This window comes from Ruditapes philippinarum, unplaced genomic scaffold (assembly GCF_026571515.1).
Source record: "Ruditapes philippinarum isolate M1 unplaced genomic scaffold, ASM2657151v2 ctg697_1_1_1_1, whole genome shotgun sequence".
Classification (NCBI taxonomy): domain Eukaryota; kingdom Metazoa; phylum Mollusca; class Bivalvia; order Venerida; family Veneridae; genus Ruditapes; species Ruditapes philippinarum.
The window spans coordinates 97,255-123,496 of record NW_026859667.1 but is presented as its reverse complement, the minus strand read 5'-3'; the positions used below and the strand labels follow the sequence as shown (position 1 = coordinate 123,496).

The 26,242-nt window shown below is 33.2% G+C and overlaps 1 protein-coding gene across 1 annotated transcript; it reads right to left on the bottom strand.

The window, feature by feature from the left end:
- Positions 1–11,768: 11,768 nt before the first annotated feature.
- LOC132757454 (tyramine beta-hydroxylase-like) lies at positions 11,769–22,116 on the bottom strand. Its single transcript, XM_060748734.1, has 11 exons — positions 21,986–22,116; positions 20,575–20,785; positions 18,318–18,450; positions 18,004–18,102; positions 17,340–17,510; positions 16,462–16,628; positions 15,668–15,911; positions 14,788–14,884; positions 14,144–14,304; positions 13,230–13,320; positions 11,769–12,563 (listed from the first exon to the last, which is right to left on the bottom strand). Exons 2-11 carry the CDS (start codon positions 20,782–20,784, stop codon positions 12,140–12,142), a joined length of 1,797 nt encoding a protein of 598 aa, XP_060604717.1. The 5' UTR covers position 20,785; positions 21,986–22,116; the 3' UTR covers positions 11,769–12,139.
- Between the last annotated feature and the right edge of the window lie 4,126 nt (positions 22,117–26,242).

The window sequence follows — 26,242 nt, the reverse complement described above, 5'->3', positions numbered from 1 at the left end:
TATACTTGACGGACCACTTCACTAGAGACACAGAATTCTCATATATGTAAGCTGTGAAGAAAACTTTAAATTGTATTCCACTATGCCTTCCTAGTTCTTACTTCGTAATGAATTCCTAAGGGTAACTCATTCATAACAAATTTCCCATTCATAAAAAACGGTTATTAACAAACTTCCGGCGGAATAAATCATTTTCGTCAAGTTTATTTGAAAAACTTCCTCTGCCTGTTCCCAGCCAGCATGACCATATCGGGCCGATATAGGATTAATGTCGGCATGTCGGCAAAATATGCCGACTATTGGCCGACATCGGGCCGCTGCAGTGCCGACATATTGAGTGTTTTGAAAAATTCTAATTGCAATGGCATTGTTTACTTAATAATGTGAATAAATTGTCCTGTGTATGATTTCAATTACTAGAACCACATTAACCACATTTCGTGTTACATCAAAAAAGATACATCGGGTCTGCGTCGGGCCTACATGACCTTTCAATGCAACTATTTTGTATATCGGATTGACATCGGTACGATATTGCGTTTTCTGTTGAATTGAAAATCATGCAGCAAATAATTGTACATTTTGATATGAATTTCTTAATAATCCTAGTTTTGTTTGGAAATGATATGTGGTATGTTTTTAAATTCAATATTTATGTTTTGACTACATAAAAATCACTCTTTTATTATATTTTAAAAGGAAAAGCTTGCAAATATTCACTGCAGTCCTAAAATTAACAGATTAAGCGCCAAAAAGAAAAGCTAACAAAGGAAGGTGATGAAAAGCATGTTTTTTTTATTTTATTAATGTAATGATGATTCAACAAATCTGTTAACGCTGTTAATAATTAGAATTTTACACTTAAAATTATTGGAAAAACACAATTTATCTGTTTGTTTATTTTTAAGATGTAAAATTATGTTTGAAAATTTTTGTCATATGATTTCGCGACATGCATGTCATTTGCATATTTAAGTTAAAATGTATGTCTTTATTATCTTATGTTGTAAACTAATCATCGTATATTTTGTGTTTTTGCAGGTTATGCCGAATGCTTGCTGCTAGATGTCATCAACATGCTAGCATAAGGATGATACCTGGTCGATATAGGACCGATATCTTTCTGCTGTTGGCTGACATCGCACCGCTTTTGTTCTGATGTAGGCCCGATGTCGGCAAGAAATATCGGGCCTATATCGTTAAGATGTCGGCCCGATATTGTGCTGCCGATGTCGGGCCAACATCATTCCTATTTGCAGCCGAGGTTAAAGCCGACATCGGGCCGTCATAGAAAACCATGTCGGTTTGATGTCGGGCCGATATAGAATGTTGGCTGGGTTTCTGTCACTATTTTCAAGAGGTTATGATGGTTCGTTAGAGGCACATTATGCTCCAGAAACGAATCAATATTTACTTCTTTAGAATGGGCAAACAGAAATTGTAACATACTTGACATACAAAATATTTTTAATCTTTAAGAAATCAGTTGTGCAATATTTTAAATTTTGAGAAATTTTTGACAAATGAGAAGTTATGTTGCCGTTTATTTACGACTGTTTATAGCTATAATTATAGCGGTCTTGCCTGATAGAACCCCGAGAGTCTAAACTGGGCTTAATAACATGTCTTAAATCATTTTTATAGAGCTTATAAGATAATCATAATGAAATATTTTGTCATTGAATGAAAGTTATTTCAGCGTTTTCCTTCAGTCTTATTTTAATATAACCGATTGAAATATTCTTCATACATTAATGTTTTATATTTTATTTGTATATGAAGAATGCAAAACGTCTTACGATCTTGAATTATTCTCTCAGACATACTGCATACACACGGACAAACAAAATAGTTGTAATATTTTTACAGCGATAAGAAGTCCAGTTGCTGTATTATTTAAAAGTATGACTGGCCAAAATCTGTTTTCCCACTGACGTTGCCAAATAACATGTTTTATATCAAATGATAAAGTCTTTATTTTAATAAGAACTAAAATAAATACCAAGGTTTATATATATGAGCCGCGTCACGACAAAACCAACATAATGGGTTTGCGATCAGCATGGATCCAGACCAGCCTGCACATCCGCGCAGTCTGATCAGGATCCATGCTGTTCGCTATCATTTTCTCTACTTTTTATAGAGTTTGTAAGCGAACAACATGGATCCTGATCAGACTGCGCGGATGCGCAGGCTGGTCTGGATCCATGCTGGTCGCAAACCCATTATGTTGGTTTTGTCGTGACGCGGCTCATATGTACTGCTGCGGTATGGGAACTTGGTAAACGGGTCAATCCTGTGTGAAAATAGTACAATATGTTCCCACGATAGATTTAATAGATCAATTAAATCGTTAATCTAGGATTACATTAATTAGCTTACACGATATCAAAATAAAAATAAAGAGACCATCCTGTTCTTTCTTTTTTTTCAATTTTAGGTACCATAGTCTCAATCTGTTACACTTTCAATGATGACATAAAAGACACTTCATTGTTGATTTTATTTTTAACATTAGCAAGGGGGAAAAAAGAACAAAAGTAAAAAATAAGAAAAAAGGAAAACAAAAACGCAGCAATTATTAAATATATGATTATCATGTAAATCAAATTTAATTATATCAAAGTAAACATTCTGATTGGTGGAACGCTCCTTCTAGAATGATTGACAGTTTCCTTTAAGTGACTCTTCTAACCTCCGTTTTTTGAAGAGTTTCCGGAACTACTAATCACTCGTGCAATAGGAAGCAATCACTTATAAACCACCGATATCTTATAACGTTTGAAAATATATTTAATACTTGAAGTGGTTTGAGAAATTTTCTAACCTCGATGCTATTTTACTTTGATTGTATTAAAACTTCGGGTCTTGGGAAAAGATCTAAATGATAGTCGATTCTTCTTGATTAATGACAAACTTTATCAAATAGCGCATTGTTTAAATACAGACTATGAACAACGTATGTTAAGTTCATTTGGTATGTTTCGCACGCATAGTAAACCAAACGGTAAAATGGTGTGTAAAATGGTAGGAAAAAAGTTGACTCTATATGCATTTTAATAGCATAAACGTCCGTTCAGAATTTTATTGACCAATATGAAAATAAGAACGTTTTATAAGAAATGAAACATAAACAATTGAAACAATTATTTTTCTTTTACTAGGTCCGTCATGACGACTCGTGCATAGCAAATTGATGGTGACGATGATTATGATGATGATTATGATGTGACAGATGATATAATCATCACACATGAATAGCTATTAAAGCAAAATGTCAAAACAGTGCGTTGGGATTTTAGAGTGCAAACTGTTCACATGACAGCGATATTTCAGTCTCTGGAAATTTTGTGATAAAATGAAAAAATCAGATATAATTTATATCCCAGAATTAGAACTAGAAAATTAGATTATTAACTGATAGCTCCCAATTGATGCAATTAGTGCCACAAAAACGTGCAATTAGCTGTTAATTAGACGACAAACGTGCGCGCGCATCCTGACAGATGGCGTTCTCGGTGTTATTGGCAGAATAAGTTTAAATAGTGATGTATATTTTGATGTATCGGCTTACTAAATTCTTATCACACGGAGAAAAACTAGCATGAAAATAAAGACATGTTACAGAATTAAGCGACAGCTGAACTTGAAACTAAAATTGATTGCTGTTTCCTTCAGACGGCCTATTCTAAATTTAAGTTTGAACGTGTCTAATAACTAAAGTGAGCAGGGGCAATGTTAGCAGCATTTCTGTGTAAAAATTGAAATTAGAGTTTAAGTTCAAATACAGCAGTTTATTGTTTATTTACGTCTAATACCATGTACATCATATTACATCATATAAATCATAATTAAATAATTAGAACTGATAAAAGTACATATATGTCATTCAATATAGAATTATATGAAAGCTTACAGAGAATAAAACATGTATTATAAAAAAATCGTATTTACATATAAAATACAATAAAAAAAAGTTATTTACATTAAAATGGAAGACGCTAAAGTCTTTAGATATAAAAGAAGGCTTTGGCTGTAAACTTAGGCATACATGGATTAACAAAAATGGTAAACATTTTCAAAATTATTAACAATAGCGTGGACAGTGTATCATAACGTGTATTTCATCTTCTACGGTGTCAGTACAGTTAAAACAAGTTCTTACATGTATTGACAGATTTTCATACTTCCCGGTTTCCAGACACCGCATTAAAATAATGCCATAGCTCTTCGATAATGAATCAGTTTCGAAGGCATTCTTGAACTTTCTTTACGTTCTTAACTTATTAAATTGATGGCACTTGTTCTAATGATTGCTTCCATTTATCAACTTCTGCATTAAAATAAATAAATCTTGTCTTCAAAAGCAATACTATAAAGTATTTCCCTAATGCGAAATACCTAATTAAAATTGAAATAAACGCCGGGATGTGTTTATTACGATAACAACCAAGGAAAAAAGGCAATATGATACTGAAAATTGAATCTGGGAATTCAGGAAAGAATATATTGGTAACAGTACCTCACTTAAAAAAACTACATTATAAGTTGGATTGTACCCCATATAAAGTTGAATTAGACCCCGGACTTGTGTTATATCAATGTGTGGGAAAAACTTGCGACACAGACATAGTTTCCCAGAGCTTTTTGTTTATCCACGGTGTGTAAATGGTCAACCGGCAGTTATTGAAACTATTTTCCCATACATTTTCACGCGGTATTAATACGCGGCACGCGTTCTTTTTATTTCGTCGAGATATCGAAACTGTTTGTATTATCAGTGCAGATTTTTCCCACAGAAATCTTTTAAAAGGAAAATAGAAACCTGTTAGATTAAGTATCCTGGTGGCCATGAATTATAAATGAAACAAACACACAAAAACAATTGGAATAAAAAAATATTTACAGGTATTAATACGCATCTCTTAAGGCAGAATACTTCCAAGATTAATATATTTTTAACTTAGAAAATATCGAAAGTATAAAATTTAATATTTGAAAGTTATAATAAAAAACATATTTTACATGTGTTATTCCAAATTGGACGACGTTTTTAAACCGGGGTGCAGGGCTATTACTGCATATTTTGAGTGTTTTAGTTTTAGTTATTAATTACACAAAGTAAGAGTAGCGGCTTGCCCTTACCAACTTATTTAAGTTTGTCTATTTAAGCTTTTTTTGAATTTTTCATGAAAATATGCTCACCCTGTGTAACGCAGGAACGTGAAAATAACTCTAGAATTGTGCAGAAGTAAATTGTGCAAAGCTATGGGCGCAAGTAATCGAGCCAAATATATCATATAAAGTAAAAATGAAAGACGTAAATAATTTATTTTTAAAAAAATTATAATTATGATTCCCAATATATTTAGGAAAAAGATATCAATTTTGAATGCATTGTTGTAGAATAATGCACGATTCGAGTTCAAATGCGTAGTCCTGAATGTAATCACGAAGACCGATAGGCTTTCAAGAGTGTTTGTGGCGCCGTTATATGTCGCAACACCGCTTAATGTCGCACTTGCCGCTTAAAGTCGCACCATTGCCGCTAAATGTCGCAATGTTAACGTTAAATGTCGCACGATTTTCTTGAACTACTTCTATCAGGTTAAGTTTACATATTTATTAGTTTATTTCAGTCTCTTTCATATGCATACATATATACATAAAACATATTAAAAATTGATAAAAAATACATATGACCATTCTACAATAGAATTATAAGAGACTATATCATGTATATACTTATCATTGTCCATTTACAATTGATATTTAGTTCCTATTGTTAACAGTAAAGATACATTATAAGAACATTTTACATCATAAAAGTTAGATTATCCCCACTGACCTTCAATAAAAAATAAATGAAGAAATGCTGTAAGATATTTTGATAATAAATCTCTAAGTGTTCTAAAAAGTGGCACTATTCCACAAATTTAATAAAACTATATCACCCATGGTCAGACCATGGATGATTGGTCAGTGGTGATATTCTATACATTAGTAGGTAAAACAACTTATCATGTTTAAAACAGATATGTTTCATTTGTATCATACAAATTACTATCATCACATTTGTACAATAAAATTTACTATCATGTACTATAAGCACCGATCATCTGAAAAAGATGTTAAAAGACTATACTAAAATTAATTTAAAAAAGAAACTAAAACACTAAGTGGTCTGAAAAACCTTACTTGTACAATATATTGTAGCGGAGTTGAAGAATATTGTAACAGGTTTTGGCTGTGACTTTAACAATATCAATGTTGGAGAGAATAAATACAAGTTTATCTTCATCAGAGAGGTCAACAAATTCTGGCCTTATGTTACGTGCTTTTTCTAACATAGGTAACCTAATGTGCTCATATGCATTACAAGATAATAATACATGTTTTTCACATTCAACTGTAATTTTACATATTGGACATATCCTACTGTCAACAGCAATGTTTTCATATCTACCAGTTTCAAGCTTTATGGGAGCTACTCCACATCTGAATTTCGCTAGTGCAGACATGTGTTTACGTGGCAAATATAGTTTACAATAATTTTCAGTTTTATAATCATTTTTTAACAACTTATAGGTTCTCAATTTATTACCACCATTCCCATTTAGACTAACATTCCTATTAAGCTTAGCTATCCATTCATCTTTATATAATGACATACATTTTTGAACAACTTTTTCACAAAAAGACTTAGATGAGACTGTTGCACAACCACGTGCATACTCTATTAAATTTAACTTTTCCATATAATTATTAAATATAAATTGCCAGTTTTTACACCTATTGCTGCTCTTGCGCAAACAAGTAGAAAAGATCTTATAATTAACTCTATTTACATCCATTCTAACAAATCTATGCCATTGTTGACATACAGATCTCCATTGTTTCACATGTGTAGGCTGCCAAGCTAATTCTCCATATAAAGCTGCTGTAGGTGTATGCCGCCCTACCCCCAGATAAAAACGCATTGCCCTATTCTGTATCGCATCAATGCAGGAGAATGACTTATTACCCCAAATAGAAGCACCATATGAAATGACTGGCCAAACCATTGAATCATACAATTTAACAAATACATCATATGGCATGGACCCCAATGCTTTCGATTTGGCAATAAGTAACCCAAGTGCTCTACCTGCACTTTGAGCTATACATTTAGCGGTCTTATTATAATCAAGAAACTCATCAAGTAACAGACCAAGGTAAGTATATTGTCCTACAGTTTTTAGACTATGCTCGCCACATGTGAAAACAAATGAGGATCTGCTGGCCGACTGCGACCTAAAGTGAATAATGTTGCTCTTATCATGATTTACAATCATAGCATTTGATGTACACCAATTTGACAAAACATTAAGCATAAGTTGAAGATCATTTTCAGTTTCAGCTACAAGAACAATGTCATCAGCATATAATAAAATGCAAACCTTATCATTATCTATATCAATTCCTTTACCAATAGCTTTAATTTTTACAACAAGATCATCTATAAACAAATTAAACAATAAAGGAGATAACGAACACCCCTGTCGGAGCCCACATTTAACATCGAACCATTCTGTTGTAAGGCTATTTATCCTTACACAAGATGAAACTGAGTTATATAATGACTGTATTGCCTGTAACATATTACCATGGATACCCTTACTATCTAATTTGTTCCATAACAATGATCTGTCGATAAAGTCATATGCCTTACGGAAATCAATGAATGCACAAAAGGTTGATAATTTCTGTTTCTTTCTAGTTTCTACAATATTAGTTAAAGATGATACATGATCAATGGTACTGCGACCCTTCCTAAAACCATTTTGCTCATCACTGAGTATATTGTTAGATTCTGCCCATTTTGATAAACGGTTATTCAAAATTGTACAGTATATCTTATACATGGTGCAAGACAATGACAAGCCTCTATATGACAATGGATCTCTTGGATCGACAGTACTTGATTTCGGTATAGGGCTTATTATTATCTTATTCCATGCAGAAGGAATAATTCCTTTTGAAAAACAGATATTATACAAAATATGAAGAAAAGACACAGAGCAATCATTTTTCAAGATTTCCATAGGTATATTATCACAACACCAGGCTTTACCATTTTTAGCCTGTTTGACCGCATTAAACACTTCTAAGATAGATATATTGTCGTTTAAAATTTCTGTATTGTCATTCATATGATTACCACTAGGCACAAAATTTCCAGTATTTGTAGTATTAGGACTATTAAAAAGCTTGCTAAAATCATTTTTCCATTTCTCAAGAACAGTGTTAACATCATTTGAAACACCATGTTCAGTAATAACTTCCATAGGTATTTGTCTACTTCTTGACTGTGAAACACCTACCCTGCCAATGGTTTTCCAAAATTCAGTCTGGTTACTTTTGCAATCTGACAATAAATCATTTTGCACACCTACCCAGTATTGACGCTTGCTTTGCTGTACCGCCTTATCAAAATTCTTTCTCGCAGAAATAAATCGAGATTTAAGTACTGATTTTTCAGCACGCATATTACATTTAAGCCAGTTGCTTTCAGCATCGCAGACAGTATTCCAAAGGCAAGATAAGTTGTTATTCCACCATGGTTTCCCTATTTTTCTTTTCTTATTAGACGTTCTACTGTTAACTTAAATATTCTTAAATGGAACTTTACTATACATTTCATGCCTAATATTATGACAAATATCTGCATATGCAGTATCTACATCACTTAGCTCTTGTAAACTTTGTTCTAGTTTAAAAATACAATGGTGAATACTATTTATTACATCATCTGAACACATAAAATTTTCGGGAATACCCTTTAAATCAAACTTATCAAATGTAACATTGACATTATGACTTCTGTCGGGTTGTTCCGCAGGGTTTTCACATGAATTCCGTAACTGCACAGTCCATGATAATACAGAGTGATCCGGAATAGACACAGCAGACAAACCATTCACTGTACTTATCTCATCTATAAGCTGTGTAGACCTTTTGACTGTGAAGTTAGAAAATCTATGCAAATACTCGTGTTGAACTAAGCAATAGTCCACTACAGAACATCCTTTAGTGGATACAGAGGTAAAATCATTGTTATCACTATTTCTACCATTAAGAACACACATATTACTGTCAATAAGAAAATCTATTAAACAATCACCATACATATTTGACTTATAATCAACAATATCTCTTTCAGGTAAATTATCAACACCAACAATGTAATCAAAATTATCACCAATACGACTATTTAAATCCCCGCATATGAATAACATGCCATCATTTTGAAACATATAGATACCAGCTAAAAGATTGTCATAAAAATCCTGTACATCAGTTTGTCTTGACGAATTAATAGGTGGTAAGTAGCATACACAAGCATAAAATTTTTCATTTGAGATTTTACTTTCAAATTTCAACCATAAAATACCATCAAAACTGTCTTCAACAATATTTATGTCATACAGGTTTAATAAATCATCTTTAATAAGAAAACCCACACCCCCTGACCCTGATCTTGCATTAACATGAATATTTGTTCTATTATTTCCAAACCAGGAGAAACCAGATAAATATATAGCATCATTATTTCTAAGATGTGACTCAGCTATACCTAAAATATCAAAATCTAAAAATAGAGCACATTGTTCCCTAACATAAAAATTATCACTATTTTGCACAACACTCCAACCATTAACGTTCCAAAAACCTATTCTGGCCTATCTTCTTTGCTGCCATCCCCGTTGTTGGTAACCACGACCTCTGGCTTGTCCTCTTCCCCTTGAACCCTGACCCTGTCGACCACTATTGTTCACATCTTGTCTATCTGGCCGCGAGGTGCCAGCATTATTATTAGAAGATCTACCACCACGGTTGTCATTATAATTTGAATCTCGATTCCTACTATTATCACTTTTTCTCTGCACTTCAAAATTTGAAGTGTCAGCACGATTATCGCGATTATCACTTCGGTCGTTATGAAACACGCGATTTCCTTTTACTGATAGGGTACCACCCCTGTTTACCGCCCTCATCACCGCACGAAAGTTTATTGCCGCCACTCTTTCTTCCTTGGATTGGTCCTGATGAATGAAGATCTCATGAAATGATGTATCACGTAGGCGAGATTTTGCTTTCAACACATTTGTATGATCGTTTGCATTTCTAAATGAAGCAATAACTACTCCAGGTACAGATGACGTGTTATTATCCTGACTAACAACTCTACGAGCTGATGCTACAGTAACATCCTCAACTCTCAACTGGGTTTTTATCAATGAATTAACCTTCTCAGTAATATTCTCATTTTCTGTCTCTTTCATTTTACATATATCATACTTTACTTATTTAAATTAATTTAAATAAATTTTATACATTTGATAGGGGATTAAAGGCCCATTAAGCCTAAGAAATGCTTTAATTTTACTTCTCACAATCTTTTTAATTTTGGCGTACTTTTTGTATAAGTATATTCACGGATTTAATATAAATCCGTGGTATATTGCATGGTAGTCAAAATACTACTTTGTTAACATTTTGCTACTTTAATGACAAATAATTTCACATTTATCGCTACTTTCTTCAGGTAACAAGCATCTAACATGTTCCAAACATTATAAAATTCTTGTCTTCCGTTTCTTTAGAAGTATAAACTTATTTGTTTCCGTGACATAATCCGCAAATACGTGGGATAAAATTATTTTATTATTAATCATGAAATCAAGATACATTAACATGAATGCCTTTGAAACATTTAAAAGCAATTGTACATAAACATCACTATATGATAGTCTAAAGTATATATATTTATTATCAATGGAATAATTCTCAAAAAGTATTTGCATGGGACCGACGATAATCACATCATAAAATACACGTAGAAGGGAGACAACAGTGTTGAAATTGTAAACTTACAAGTTGTAGTATTTCTCTCCCTTGTAACAGTCTCATTCGATTCTGTTCGGCACAACCTCTGCCCACCACCCACAATGGGTTGAAAATCGGCCCTGCCAACATTTCAACATTACGTTTTGATCAAAACGGCGTTGAAATCTGATCAATAATGGGGTTATTTTTTAACGATTTGTAAAATTTGAGTTTAACGTCGGTCATAGTCTGTTTACAGTAGAGATAGGCTTCATAAAGACCGGTAGAAAGTTAGCAGTAGCAGTGAGCAGTATCAGTAGCAAATTTATAAAATGTGAAGTTGGCAGTAGCAGAAGAAAAGCAGTAGCAGTATCAAAATAATAAAACGTAAAGTTGGCAGTAGCAGTTTTTCTTAATTTCTTGTTACCATGGCAACGGGGGGACATCTCAAAAGTGCGAAAAATCACTATTTTGCATAGTTTTTTTCCCCATCAAAACTGATTTCAAATTGCTGCAACTTCTCAATGCAATGAGATAGAGTAAAAGGCTTTTCAGCGTTGGTTACACGTCACCTTAAGATCGACCTGAGGCCATTTTTAGCCTGTTACATGTCCCAAATTTTCTCGGCGATGAGGGGGACTACCGCCCCCGTCAAACCCCTCAAACAGAAGGGGGCACCCCCCCCCCTCAGAAAAGGGCACATCCCCCTTCTGGCAACCCCCTGATGTATCATATTGATGGGAGGCCGCACCGAAAAAGTGGTCACTTTTTTTAAAAACATTTCTCAAAGGCCTCAAAAGGGGGGGGGGGGGGGGACAAAAAGCCGTCAAAACACGTCTATATCAGAAAAAAAGATTAATTAAGTTTTTATGAAATGAAAACTCGTGTGACATTTCACAAATTTTAGAATTTGTATTCATTGAATCAAATTTATTCAAAGTGAATTGCAACACTTTAATTCAACCTTCAACGCAACAATGCAACAATAGCAGTATCTTACATTATATACATACATTAACATGACCAAACAAATTGAAAGAAAGGTAGACACGGTCGAGGGACATTCATTTAGCACCCAGCCACACACAACCATCGTTAAAGCACCTACCCATGGCAATTACTAAAATCAAGCATGCAAGGTTGGTACCAGGGGCGAGGCGTATTTGTCATTGAAAAGTTGTATAAATAATTATAAATAACGAACACTACCCTATTGTAGTTCATATGAGAAAGAAATGATTTGATATTTCAAATGTTCAAGTCAACATTCTTATGCCAATTCAGTGACAAAAAAGTGACAAAAGACCATAACTATTACAACAGTCAAGAAATGACAATTAAATAAAATTGTTCCAGCTCTATTCACTTCACATTTGTTTGCATACTTCATCTGTGAACAATTCTGTCGTCCTTCATTCTCTTTAATTCTCAGTTTAGTTTTCAGTTTTAGAATCTGTTCCTCCAGCATATCTTTATCACATGAGTCTAACGCAGCATAGAATTCACTCATCATCTTATATTTAGCACTCTCTGGTTCACCTTTAAATGCTAAAAATCTCGCATATTTGTCCGCATCACCAAGGAAACATGGCTTCTTCTTTATATTACGCACAATCAGCATACATTCTACCTTACAATTCCCGGGGACACACTTTTCTATGACGTTAGAGTAGATCTGCAACATTTCGGGATCACTGAAAACACACAAATAATTATTTCTATGTAAAAAGGTTTTCATTACTTATTTAACAGCAAAATTCAATTTCTTTTAAAAAAAAAACATTTTCATCATGTACATGTAATATGTATCATGTTTAGAACATATCGTAACATTATTTAAATTCAATTCATGATAAAAGTAGCTTTGAGTCCCATTACTTGTCACTTAAGAAAATATGCAAAACATTTACTGATTTAAATAGTAATGCTGATGAATAATGTTAAAAGGGGATAAAAGTGACATTATGTCCATCCAAGGATATAAAGTGAGTAAACAGCTGAAAGTCGAAATTTTGCCATGCTTTCATTCAATTTTATACTTTATTTTGGATGAACAATAAATAACTCATATGGCTCAAGAAATGTCTGTAAATATCCATCAGAACCTACCTGTAACGTTCATTCTTAAAAATAAGTGTGGGACAGTCTTTTATATTTTATCGTAAACATAGGAACATTTAGCCTATCACCATTATAACAGTAAATCCTTTGAAATATATAGTCAATTCAACTGAACTTGACTATGAAGTCGCTTTAAAGGGCAGGCTACAATTTTGTTCATAAATGTAGGCAATCATGATCATTTTATAAATTAAATAAACTTAATATAAATATACATTAAGACAAAAACTAAAACATACTCGAGAGTCAATGTCCTAAAATCGCACCCATATACAACATTGTTGTTTTCCTTCCAGTCACACGTGCTCGAACCTCTCCAAGAGTTACACTCTAAAATATAAATATTATAGTTATATGTGTTTTATTTAACAAAATAAACCTAGCAACAATGAAAGTTAATATTTCTCAAAACAACAGTCTGTGTAGGGAAAACTGCGAGGCCGATGTAAATAAGCGTAAGTATCTATTACACCAAGGTCATTCAAACTCAGATCTGTGAAACATATAAAAAGTCATGAGTAAATGAATTATCACCAACTTTTAGACTATTTTTTCTTGCTCTTAAGGCCGTTTCAATATTTACTCTTCAAGTCTGATATGCATAATAGTCCTAGTTTTATTAAAGACTTAGGACCCCTTAATGTCATATAAAACTTACATACTAATAATACATCTGGTTCCTGAATCGCACCCAATAATGGATGTTTGAATCAAGATTTCTTTTGCAACGTCCATTCTTTTAAGTGTGTGTGTTTTGGAGGAAAGGGGATCAATCAATTTTGGTTCAATGTCCTTACTCTAATTAAGATGAAAATATATATATATATATATTGATATAAATTGTATTTAGGGAAATAAACTTAATAGTTATACACAGAAAATGAACAGAAATACGACACTTAACTACAGATTTTTCAGCAATTAAGCACATATTTTGTTACATAAACTTAATTTATGTTAAAAATTACAACTTCTTCATTTCTCTGCAGTAACATGAGGGAGGCGATTTGAAAACAATTTGTATTTTCAAATAATTATTGAAACTATCGATTATCCATAATGCCATTGGTTATAAATGTAGTGAAGAAAAAAAGTAGATTTTTACAATGTATGATATACAGATGGATATTTTTGTGAAATAATAATATCTCACTTGGTTTGGCATTTTCTACAGGGAAGTAGCTGATGAAAGCGAAACACATTTCATCGGTAGTATGCTCTCCATAATAAGTAGTTGTCTCCCTTGATGTTGTTTTATAGACGCACGTTGTTCGGATTTCGTCGCCAGGTTTCACAATTATGCCATGTTCAGAACTAAAAAAATACGAGCTCAATATAACATACATTAAATCTTGCAGAAAAAGACTGTAAACTGTAAAATTTAATGTAAACTTTTTTGTTAAACAAAGAAAAAGAATAAAACACCGGCTGTCGTATATAATATGTATCTAGCTTTCGGGTAACTGTAGATATTCCGGTCTCTACCGGCAGCCGGTGTAAGTAAATTACACCCTAGCGGTATTTCTCTGATATGCATGCATTTCCTATACATTTTTCAGTTACCTTATAAAAGATATCTTTATACAAAGGTCAATTTTAGAAACAAAAGTTAACTTTCTTTTCCACCCCTATCGTTTATTAAACAAAGTATAAAATTTGTTGTTGTTTTTTTTTTCATAATAATGTCAACAGTTCCGATCAATTCAGAAAGCAAACCCGACATTCAAATAACCTAAAAACTTTAATTAGAGTTAAACTAACATAAAAATGCATAAATTTAACCGGAATATATTTTACTTGTGGAGTAAAGGATGGTCGTAACTGTAATAGTTGTCTGTGGCAAGGTCAGCAACAAATTTACCATCCCTCCACACTTCCGTCATCTGCGACCGCCCTGAAAAATCGACCATTTTAACATCTTTATACAGAAAAGGGGTGGAATTAACATGGGTTCATATACAAAATTTGTTAAAATATGTGGACTCTACACCGATTTGTATCAAATGCATTAATTTGCATTCAATACAGATTCATCAAATATATTGATTATGCGGGGATAAACAAATCATGATATAAAAATATTCCAAAGATTATTTAGGCCATCAATCAAAATTTTAAATTTCGTTTCATTTTTCGAAAATTAATTTGTTCATGCTATTTTTTTTAAATCTTATTTATTTATGAATAAAGGACTTATTTCCCAACCTGAGTGGATCATAAATAGATACATGTAAATGAAAACAATTTAAACAAAAAAATATGTATAAGAAAGTTCTGATTTATATATCTATAATGACCTGTCACTGATTATCTCAATTTCATTTGTAGACTAGTATTGATTGACTTCAGTTTTCAGATATTGTTCTGGTCCTTCGGGATAATCAATTCCAGCACTGTTAAAAATGGGTGCCGCTCAAGCCGTTGCTTGGGGGGGGGGGGGGGGGGGGGGTTTCATTATCCGTCATGTAATAACTCAATCAAACGGAGTCTGCAATTTTCATGTAATTTTATTGTGATTAATGCTTCCGAGGGACCACCCTTAGTTCATATATTTATACATCACAACAGCAGATGTCAGTGTTGAAATACTTTTCTGTTCCTTCAGGATGATTGTAGTACTTTTAAGATAAATGTTTCTGAGGTATTACCTTTTTCCAGATTTTTGTATAAAAATTACCTAAATAATGCATGTGGTTCACGGCAGACACCACCGTTATGTTGTTAGTTATAATCAGAGCGCTACATTCAGCCGGGCATCCTCCCAGAACACTGTAACGTTCTTGTTTGGGCGGGATCTCCAGATACGTCTGTCCAATCATCATCATTCCAGAATTATAGGGGCGGAGTTTAGGCGTTACATAAAAAATCATCCCAGAAGAGTCGATTTCATTGGCCTTTTTCTCCGGGTTATTCCAATGTAGCTGAATCAAAATTTGAAAAAGAAATGACATTGTTTATTTAATACTTGAAATATATAAAATGTATGATGAAGAATATTTGCCATTCTGTCAATTATTAAACTTTGCTTCGTTTGTTCTGAAATTGCTCAATGATGACAAAATTTAATATACTTTTTTCTGTCGTCTGCTACATGTTACTTTGTTTACTTCTAAATTCAAAGTAAAACTTCCATACATTAAGATATCTGCCCCCGTAGTATAATTTCAATGGTGAAGTTTTTATCGTCACGTCTCAATGAGTTTTAACAAAGATGGTTCTTCTTTCTCACGCATTTTTAAGGTAAATCTTGTTTCGTTTGTTCAATAATCATAAATATATATATACTGTTTTTCTGTCGTCTGGTATTATAGTTACTTTGGTAACCTCTAAACTAAAACTTCTTTTTATTAAGATGAATCAAAATGGCGAGGTGTGGTGTGGTGACAACATCTATCAAAAAGTAAGAAAGAGCTAAGGCTCCTTTATCTTAAATAACCGGAAGTTTTCTTAAAAGCAACGCAAACTGGTTACCTGAATTGCAGCTTTCTTGATTCCCCACGTTCCACCAACAAGCATACCACTTCCTTCATGAGGACAAACCCCAGCTAGACCAACCGACCATACCGAGATGATACCTACACATTTAGGCCCGGGGGTCATGCCACATACGTATGGTTCATCAGAAACTTCTGTGTCGTCTGTAATATACAATTAAGAATTGTATTTTTTATTTGAGGAAACTGTCCAACGTAATGACGGTGGTTCTATCACATACTCGTATCAATGAAATAATTCACGATCCTTCTCCATCATAGAATCAGAAAGGTCGCCATATGGCCGGTATATTATGTCGAAACCAAAACAATGCGTCAAGATGACGTGAATTATAATGTATTTGCATTCAAAAATCCAAATACAGATTCGTTAAGGAATATTTAGTACAAAATAACATACTATTTAAGAAATAGATATCAATTTTTAGTGCATTGTTGTAGAAAAACGAACGGTTCCAGTTCAAATGCGATATGCCTAAATGATTAATTAAAAAGCATTTGAATGATAAACCGTGCATTATTATACTGTAATTCAAAATATTAATATCTATTTCCATTCTAACATGTTTATAAAAAAGAGAACTGATAAAATATGTTACATTGAGAGTAGAAGTTATTTTTCTGACGTAATTTGGCTTATTAACGTCATAATTGGCGTCATATGATGTGTAAGCATTCCTTTTTAATGCTGTGCATATATTGCACTAGTCTAGTTCCATGCCATTATGAGTAGTAACAGGGGCAGGTAACCCAGACTTATATTGCACTTGATTATCCTATCGGCTTGAACTTGTTAGAATATCCCATATTCTATGAGGCAATTAAGGTTAATAAGTACAAATATTATATGTTTACCTTCACAATGGAAGACTAGTATATGATGTAACATCTGGATATTGTTGATCTGTGGTTTGTAAGCGATCACGTGGTTTGCATCTCTGGGAAATTCAAAAACTAAGCATGTGTAGGTTGTAACGTTTGCAGGTATATCTGTCTCGGGTATCGCTACAGTGAAGTTAAAAACCTCTGAAATACAAATAAAATAAAAATGAATCATACGCATTATACGAAATTCATTTAATAGTATTATACAACTTATCTAAAATTTTAACATGTCGTACTTGTTTATTTCAACAAACAAAGCACCCGCTCCTGCCGCCGCCCTCCCCCCTCACACCCCTCACACGCACACTTTTCTTTCACACTTCAAACACAATCACACTCTCTATATACTGTTTTTACTGTATGAAATTCGTTAATTTACCCATTTTCATTATTTGGTTAGTAAATATATTTCCCTTGATACTATTTTCTATATCTCGCTTCAGAATAATGTGTACTCATTAAAGTCAACAATTGATTTGTTTTGCAGTGTTGAATTGTTTGTCGATTCAAAACTTACAATCAAAATTAAAACAAATCAATTAAACAGATTGCTTTCAAAATATATCATCCGCGTTCCTAATTCAATTTACAGTCAGATGACGTATCGGTCCAAAATACAGTATATTAAACAAACCTGGTTCGTGAATTGCTGGACAATGAAAGTCTTCTTGGTCGCAATTAACAAAATCATGTTTCCCATGACACAAAGGGTTGTCAACTGGATCACATATACCTGAAGTTCAGAATTATCTTATTTTAATGACAAATATTTCGATAATTACCGACAATAAACAGAAATATAATATATACATTTGATTTCTTTCCCGAAGAAAAATAGTTAGTTTTCTGTTATCAATGCTCAAATATCTTGTTTTGTTTCCCTAGTATTCTGTTCTTTCAGTGCTTTGATTGATTGATTAAGTGGAACATTTCATTGAAGTTCAATACCAGGGTGTGAGAGTCCAGTCTTCCGAGAAGGTTGTTTTCCTTTCCGCCAAATACAATCAGGATCTCCGAGTTCCTGTCCGTTCGTCTTTCCATCACCATCAGAGTCTTTCTTGCATAAATTTGAATCCCATTTCTGTAACAAACCACCAGACAACTGAGGAACGTAGTACAATTGATCCAAAATTAGAAATATATTTACTTCTGCTTATCATTATGCTTAATTATATTATACACGTGATTTATTTACTACATGTATATAATTTTAAAAAGTGATAGTAGAGGATGATAATCCGTAGTATTACATAGAGGATATTTGTTTGTTTGTGTGAAAGATGAAATTTTATTTCATCGAGTGGGCTTTAAAAAAAGTATTCTCACGAGTGGCGTAGCCACGAGTTAGAATACTGTTTTTAAAGTTCACGAGATGAAATAAAATTACATCTTACACTACAAACAAACAAATTTTCTTTTTATTTTATGCTTAAAAACAAGTTAAAAAACGAAATTTCCATAATATTAACGTTAATATTAAAATCTGTTTTCCCCATTGAGAGCCCCATTTAGTCGGAATTTCTCATTAAATACAAGAAGTCTTGAGCTGAAAAATAAGTTCGTAAATCAACGTTAAATGACGTTGATATTATTCATTTTATTAAAAAAATATGAATGTTCGCTTGTTTTAATAATAAAAACAAACAATTTTGGTAGGAGAAAAAGTTCAACCATCCATCCAAATTTCTGTTACTTACTGCGAATTTATAGTAGACCTGGCTTTGTTAACTGTAAGCGGCAGCCATTTTTAAAAGTTGTGTATTTCAAGGGAGGAAAATAATTGTGTTTGATTCAGAGGGATATCATTTGGATTTGTTAGTCATACACCTTTTTAAAAGAAAGAAAACTTATTTGAGGATTGTAACAGACAAAAAATAAGTGTTGACAGATGTGAAAACATTCAAAAATGCAGATAGGAAAATGGAAAACTTGGAAGCTGGCTCAGGAACGCTGGGTAGTTTACTTATTCTACGAGCAGATGGCTGCCATTGCTTTCCAATTTTTCATAAAGCATACGACAGTTATTGCTCGTAGGATACTTTAATATGCCCAAATGTCATCAAGAGCAGTTTTGCATGTGGAAGGAATGTATTTTTCAGACTGTAAAAATTGAAACAAAAAAATTTAGAGACGAAATTTGGTGATTGGAATTTGAATGAATAGAAGTAAGTTTTCTTCTTTTTATTACTTTTGACATTTAAGTTATTTATCAATTTCAGCTTTGCTTTTTCTTTAAACAGCCTGACATTGTCAGAATTGTCAGCAAAAATAAAATTGAGGTACCACATGGGGAAAATCTTAAAAAAGTAGTTTCGTCATTGAAAAGTGTGAAATTATATTTTGATAATTTTTACTGTGAAATTATCAAATATAATTTTCACGGATAAATCAGTTATCCACTGAAAAGCATAAAATAAATGGTAAAACTCGAAAAAACCTCATGATTATCCCCTTCTATTGAAAATAGGATTTTTTCAATATTCGTGGATTTATCACTAACATTGGAAATCGCCAATATAAAGGCAATGAGCTGAAACCAAGTGCCTATCACGGTCGCCCATATGGGCTTTCCGGCGGCGACCTTAAATAAACGCATTAAAAAAAAACAAGTCGGTCAATTTTGTAAAATTTGACAGAAGTAATTGGCATGTCTTCTTGTCCATTTTGCAAAGAATTTGACCTTGACCAAAAATTGCCTTGACCCTCCAGGTCAATTCCTTAGTTTTTGCTCATAGTTCCTAATTAGTTTTATTTCATATTTAAATATAACACCCATTCAAACTCATAATTCTATCCTATATATGACCTTGACCTTTATGGCCAAATTTTTTACTTTCCCCACAAAGGCCTTTATTTTCTTATTTATGGATTTATAGTAACTTCATTGATCGTAGCTAAAATTCGCAATAGCTTTGTAAAAACAACATTTGGCATAAGACCGTCAAGTTGGGCAAGTCGAGCTAGTATGATATCGACATGACAATGACATTGACCTTCAAGATCAAATTATTAAGCCCATAACGTTCTTCTTAATGAATGTGTTACACTCTTCTTTAAACTATAAAACTGAAACTGACATTTATGACCTTGAACTTTACAGAAATTATTGACTTATGCGTCGACTGTCTATACGTACATTTGTTATTTATGAATGAATTTGATTCTCAATTAAAAAAAACAGTAAATTCAGTTTAAATTTACTTACAAAACCATTTGCTTTGAAGTCCAGACCAAATTGGTTTCTACTGTCTCCGCCCAATTCGCTTATATGGCCAACTCCTCTCCAAAGAAAGTTTTGTTTACAAGGGTGGGGCACGATCTCTCCGTTTGGAATCTCTTGCTGATATCTTTCGTAACAGGAAACAGACTTGAGAAAAATTAGTACCAAATGAAAGGCTGGCCTATTCTTCATCATCCTATAAAAGATAAAGGAAAAAGCTAGTAATTTAATTTGTTCTTGTTACATCATATATATATATGATCACTGGCAAATTCGAAAACATGGCCAGAAATCACATGCTGTTGATTATAAATGTCAAGGCCGCCATTTTTTGTAAATATTGTTTTTAAACGGGTTGCACGGTAAAAAGAAGCCATTTTACAGAGAATACAAACTTTAATCAGTAGCAAAATCTACAAGGTTAGGCACCACTTAATTTGTAATATTTTGCATGTATAGGGAGACAGTGTTTCTTCAACCTGTATATTTGCAGGTATATGGACGAAATGCATTATTTCAGGTCTCAAACCGCAGTAGATTTTGCACTTCAACGGAATTAATTGAAACTTTTTCAACTGCCTGACTATTGCATATAGGATAATTTCATTGTAGATTTACAGTCCTATGGCATAAATGTTCTCAACTAATGTGTATTTTTCCAGGTTGTGTACTTTTGGACCAGAATTATCAGACGCATTGCTTGTAGGTCATTAACGGCTGGAACTTGAAATTTACTGTGGAGGGATACCTTTGTGTGTCAAAATGAAACAAACAAACGATTAAAGCATACAATAAAGGATTATTTAATGAATCTAATCAGTGAAACATGACAGGTGTAGGAGATAGATGTAGGATATCGTAACTGTATGTTGTAAAACACCACGTGATTAAAGGTGTTGAGATGATAATCTGTAGAGGATAATTTCCGTATATATGGGTTGGTGTTTTGATTTCTAAATGAAACACAGCTCATTGTATGTTTATGACTGATAGTTATCGTCAATTGCTTAAAGAATAAAAGAAAATTAACTTCTTATTCTTAAGTTCACTTACAACTTGCAAATTAAGGACAATGGAGTTACTCTAGGTTTAATTTTGTTACAGTTAGATTATTTTAGTTGAAAATTTCAGATCATTCAGTATTTGTCTGGTAAATAAAATAAAATATCAAATAGGTTTGTGGGTAACATTGATAATTTCATCCCTCGTAAAAAATACAACATTTTCCTCAGGATGAAACTTTAATCAGTTGATTTGATAATACCTTAAAACTGATATGCGAAACGCGAAACAGAAACGAAAAAAATAGAAATGCCTTTTCTCCGGCATTTTGTTTAAAATAGCCTAATGACATAATAATACACGTTTATGTAATAAGTAAACAAAACTGTTTTACCTTCGTTAGAAAATATCCAAACACTTTTAAGTATTAACATTACAGGCTATGAGCTGTTATTATATGTTGGGTTGATGCATGTTTATGTAGCACACAGGTAGTCACTGTCTGGCATGCTGTACGTACATTGTCTATTAATGTAGAGCAGGACGGTATCCTCGTATAACAATGTTTACCAATTGTTACTGGAGATAATGTTTGAAAGTACATTAAATATATGAGATGAAAGTTATCATTGGTCCTATGAAAATTCTAGACCTTGTATTCATTTTCAACGTCCACTGACTGGAATTGTCGGAATAGTTCTAACCGTACACGTTACAATACAGTGACTACATTGAGTATTGGAATTCTGAGAAAGGAAGCATGTATATTCCTGAGTTTTCTAAGTACAACCAATGACACATAGCAATTAAACTAGCTTTAAAAAAGAATTTATCAATTGACCCCAATAATAGTGCAAGCAATTTTAAATTGTATTTAACATGTATTCTGTTCCTTGTGATTGAACAACTTTAAATAATTACTGCGTAAATAATTTACCTGATTATGAGGAATTAACAATTTATAACTCTCAACTACTTTAAAAAAAATGAATTATACATGTAAACTCAAAGCCGACATTAAATTATTCTTTTTTCATTGAATAATTAATTTATCTATCACTTGGTAAATGATTATATTGAGTGCTACAATGTAGTGTATGTACAAAGCTTACTTATGAGATCGGTATTAAATGAACATCCAACATTTAATAAATAAGTATGTACAGTCAGGACGGCTTTGATGTTTTGCCGTTCTGTCCGCAAACTTAAACCTTGATATAACATTTAATTCTTGGTATTTGACCACAACAACCTTTGGAAAGACCTTTAAATAGACAGACTAACTTGACCTTCGCTCATAAATAAGCTTGACCTTCGAAGTCAAATTCTAAATGTTGCTTTGCTGATTTTTGCTATTAGTGGCTATATGTATTTTGAGATGTCTAAACTTGGCATAGTTTAGATAGACCTTAATACAAACAGACCTTAACTCACTTAAATAAACCTGACTTATTCTTATAATTTTCTTAGTGTAACGCATGAATAAATGATTAAACACGAAGTACGAAGAAAAATTTGCAAGTTCAAAACTATAAAATCACGAAAGAAGGATAATAAAAAACGTGAACGTACAATGACGAAGATAAAAAAAACACGAACATTGAAAGTCGACATCGTATCTTTTCATCTTCGTTAATTTTTTGTGATATTTTGTTGTTGTTTGTTGTTGTTGCTGGTGGTGGTGTTGGTTTGCATTTCGGTAAATGTCTGCGTCAATTGATTATACACTTATAAATTGTGTTGATCATATGTTTCCATGCATATTAACTGATAAACTCCATACCACATTTAAATGTAGTGTATGACAGGTTTTTTTACATTTGAAATAAAAACATTGATTTATCTTGCCACCTTGAAAAATGAGCGGGTATATTGCTTTGCAAATGTCTGTCGGTCGGTCAGTACGTTGGTCGGTCAGTCGGTCGGTCCGTTAACCAAGCCATCTTAAGATCGACTTTTTTATAAAAAAAAATAAATAGAGGTATTGTTACAGTCAGGTCGGCTTTGATGTTTTGCCGTTTCTGTCCGCAAACTTAAACCTTGATCATAACATTTTAAATTCTTGGTATTTGACCACAACAACCCTTTGGACAAGACCTTTAAATAGACCAGACTAACCTTGACCTTCGCTCATAAATAACCTTGACCTTCGAAGTCAAATTTTAAATGTTGCTTTTTTGCTGATTTTTGCTATTAGTGGCTATAACTTTGTTATTTTTGAATGGATTGTCTTCAAACTTGAGCATAATAGTCTTTTAGGATAGACCTTAAAGTTTACCAAACAGACCTTAACCTCACTTAAAAAAGACCTTGACCTTTTTATTCTTTAATTTTCTTTTTAAAGATTTGTTTAAACCGTTTATTTGTTTGCATTTAAAATAGTAAAACTGTCGATCATTGGCCCGCCCGGCGTTGGCTCTTGTCGATCAATAACATAAGACTCAGCAACTTCAAGCTAAGTATGTAGATCGGTCTTGGCAAATAGATGACCCCTATTGATTATGGTGCCAAGGAGTCAAAGTTCAAGGTTATATTGGTCTTTTATATCCAAACGGGTACCGAAAATTACTTAAACACCCAATGGGCCATTCGCCCTCAAACTTCACAGGTGCACTGGTCTTGGCAAGAAGAAGACCTTTCTTATTTTGGAGTCAGTGGGTCAAAAATCAAGATCACATTTGCTTTGTATGTACAAACGGTTTCTGACCAATAACTTGACAACCCATAGGCCTTTCACATTTTCATAGGTCTTGGCCAGTAGATGGCCCCTATTAATTGAGAAGCCGTAGGGTCAAAGGTCAAGGTCATATTGTTAAAATGGTTTCCGACCAATAGCTTGACAATGAATTGGACATTGGCTCTCAAACGTCATACGGTCTGACCCCTTTTGAATATCAGGTCTCAAAAGTCAATATCTCATTGACTGTATAATAAAAAGGTTTCCAACCAATAAATTTACACAAGACCTATTGGCTGGCTTTGGTGTGTATACGTGTTTTCATATGCATACCGAAAGGCGAAAATTCGAAAACACGAAAGTATCGGGACGAAAGTGAGAACATAAAACCGCGAAAACGCGATGATATGAATTTGAATACTCCATTTCGTAAAAGTGATTTTAACTTGTATTTTGATATTTACAAAGCATCCCATAACTCTGTACAGAGTGACAATGTGCTTTATTAAAATATGTTTAGATGTGTTCTTTTTTATTTACGATATGTTGCATATATTGTATCTCATTGAAGAGACAATGTTAAAGAGTAAAATAAATGTAATTGTATTAAATTGTAAAGAATTACTTTTTAAGAGTCATAAAAATTGGAATATTTTTATGGATAATATGTTTTTCAAGTTCAATATAGAACAGTAGATATTTTATAGATTGATAAACTTATGTGGTATTATCCTATTTTTTGCAACATGACATATTAGGATACTGCTGTGCAACAATTCACTTATTCAGGTTAATCTTTTACATACACATATATTAAAAAACATACTAATTTGATATTCAAAGCTACTGCAAATATATGAAAACTTCTATTTTCCTTATTCATCACATACCCGTGCCGCTTTTGCGACTCCATAAAAATGGTATTGCACGGCCGTGCGAATATGTTGACTTGATACAAACATAGTGTATGTTAGCGTTATACTACAGGCGCGTCAATGAAAAATGACGCTTTTTCTCTTTAAATGGTCTTTATCTTTGGTATGTGATAAATAGAATATTAAGTTCCTGTATGTTCATCACTCATTACTAAATTTATTGAACTCAATGAATAAAATAATATCATGCTTGCCAGGGGCTCGCATAATATAATAAATCGGCAAGCCTCGTTACCGCCCAATGGGCGGAGTACCCTCTGGACGGATATTTCGATCCGAACCGAGACATATGATTCACATTTCTTTTTAGGATCTAAAGTTTGATGGATAAGTAAACCATCCACAATGAGGAATAACCTTTAACAAATCGTAGTCAGCTGTCCGTACACAGTCAACTATTGGTAGTAACGCGTCCGTAAACAGTCAACAATTGGTAGTAACGCGTCCGTACACAGTCAACAAATGGTAGTAACGCATCCGTACACAGTCAACAAATGGTAGTAACGCGTCCATAAACAGTCAACAAATGGTAGAAATCCGTCCGTACACAGTCAACAATATGTAGTAGCCCGTCCGTACACAGTCAACAATTGGTAGAAACCCGTCCGTACACAGTCAACATTTGGTAGTAACGTGTCCGTACACAGTCAACAAATGGTAGAAACCCGTCCGTACACAGTCAACAAATGGTAGTAACCCGTCCGTACACAGTCAACAAATGGTAGAAACCCGTCCGTACACAGTCAACATTTGGTAGTAACGTGTCCGTACACAGTCAAAAAACGGTAGAAACCCATCCGTACACAGTCAATAAGTGTTGGTAACTCGTCCGAAAACAGTCAACAAATGGTAGAAACCCGTCCGTACACAGTCAACAAATGGTAGAAACCCGTCCGTACACAGTCAACAATTGGCCGTCCGTACACAGTCAACAATTGGTAGTAACCCGTCCGTACACAGTCAACAAATGGTAGAAACCCGCCCGTACACAGTCAACAAATAGTAGACACTCGTCCGTACACAGTCAACAATTGGTAGA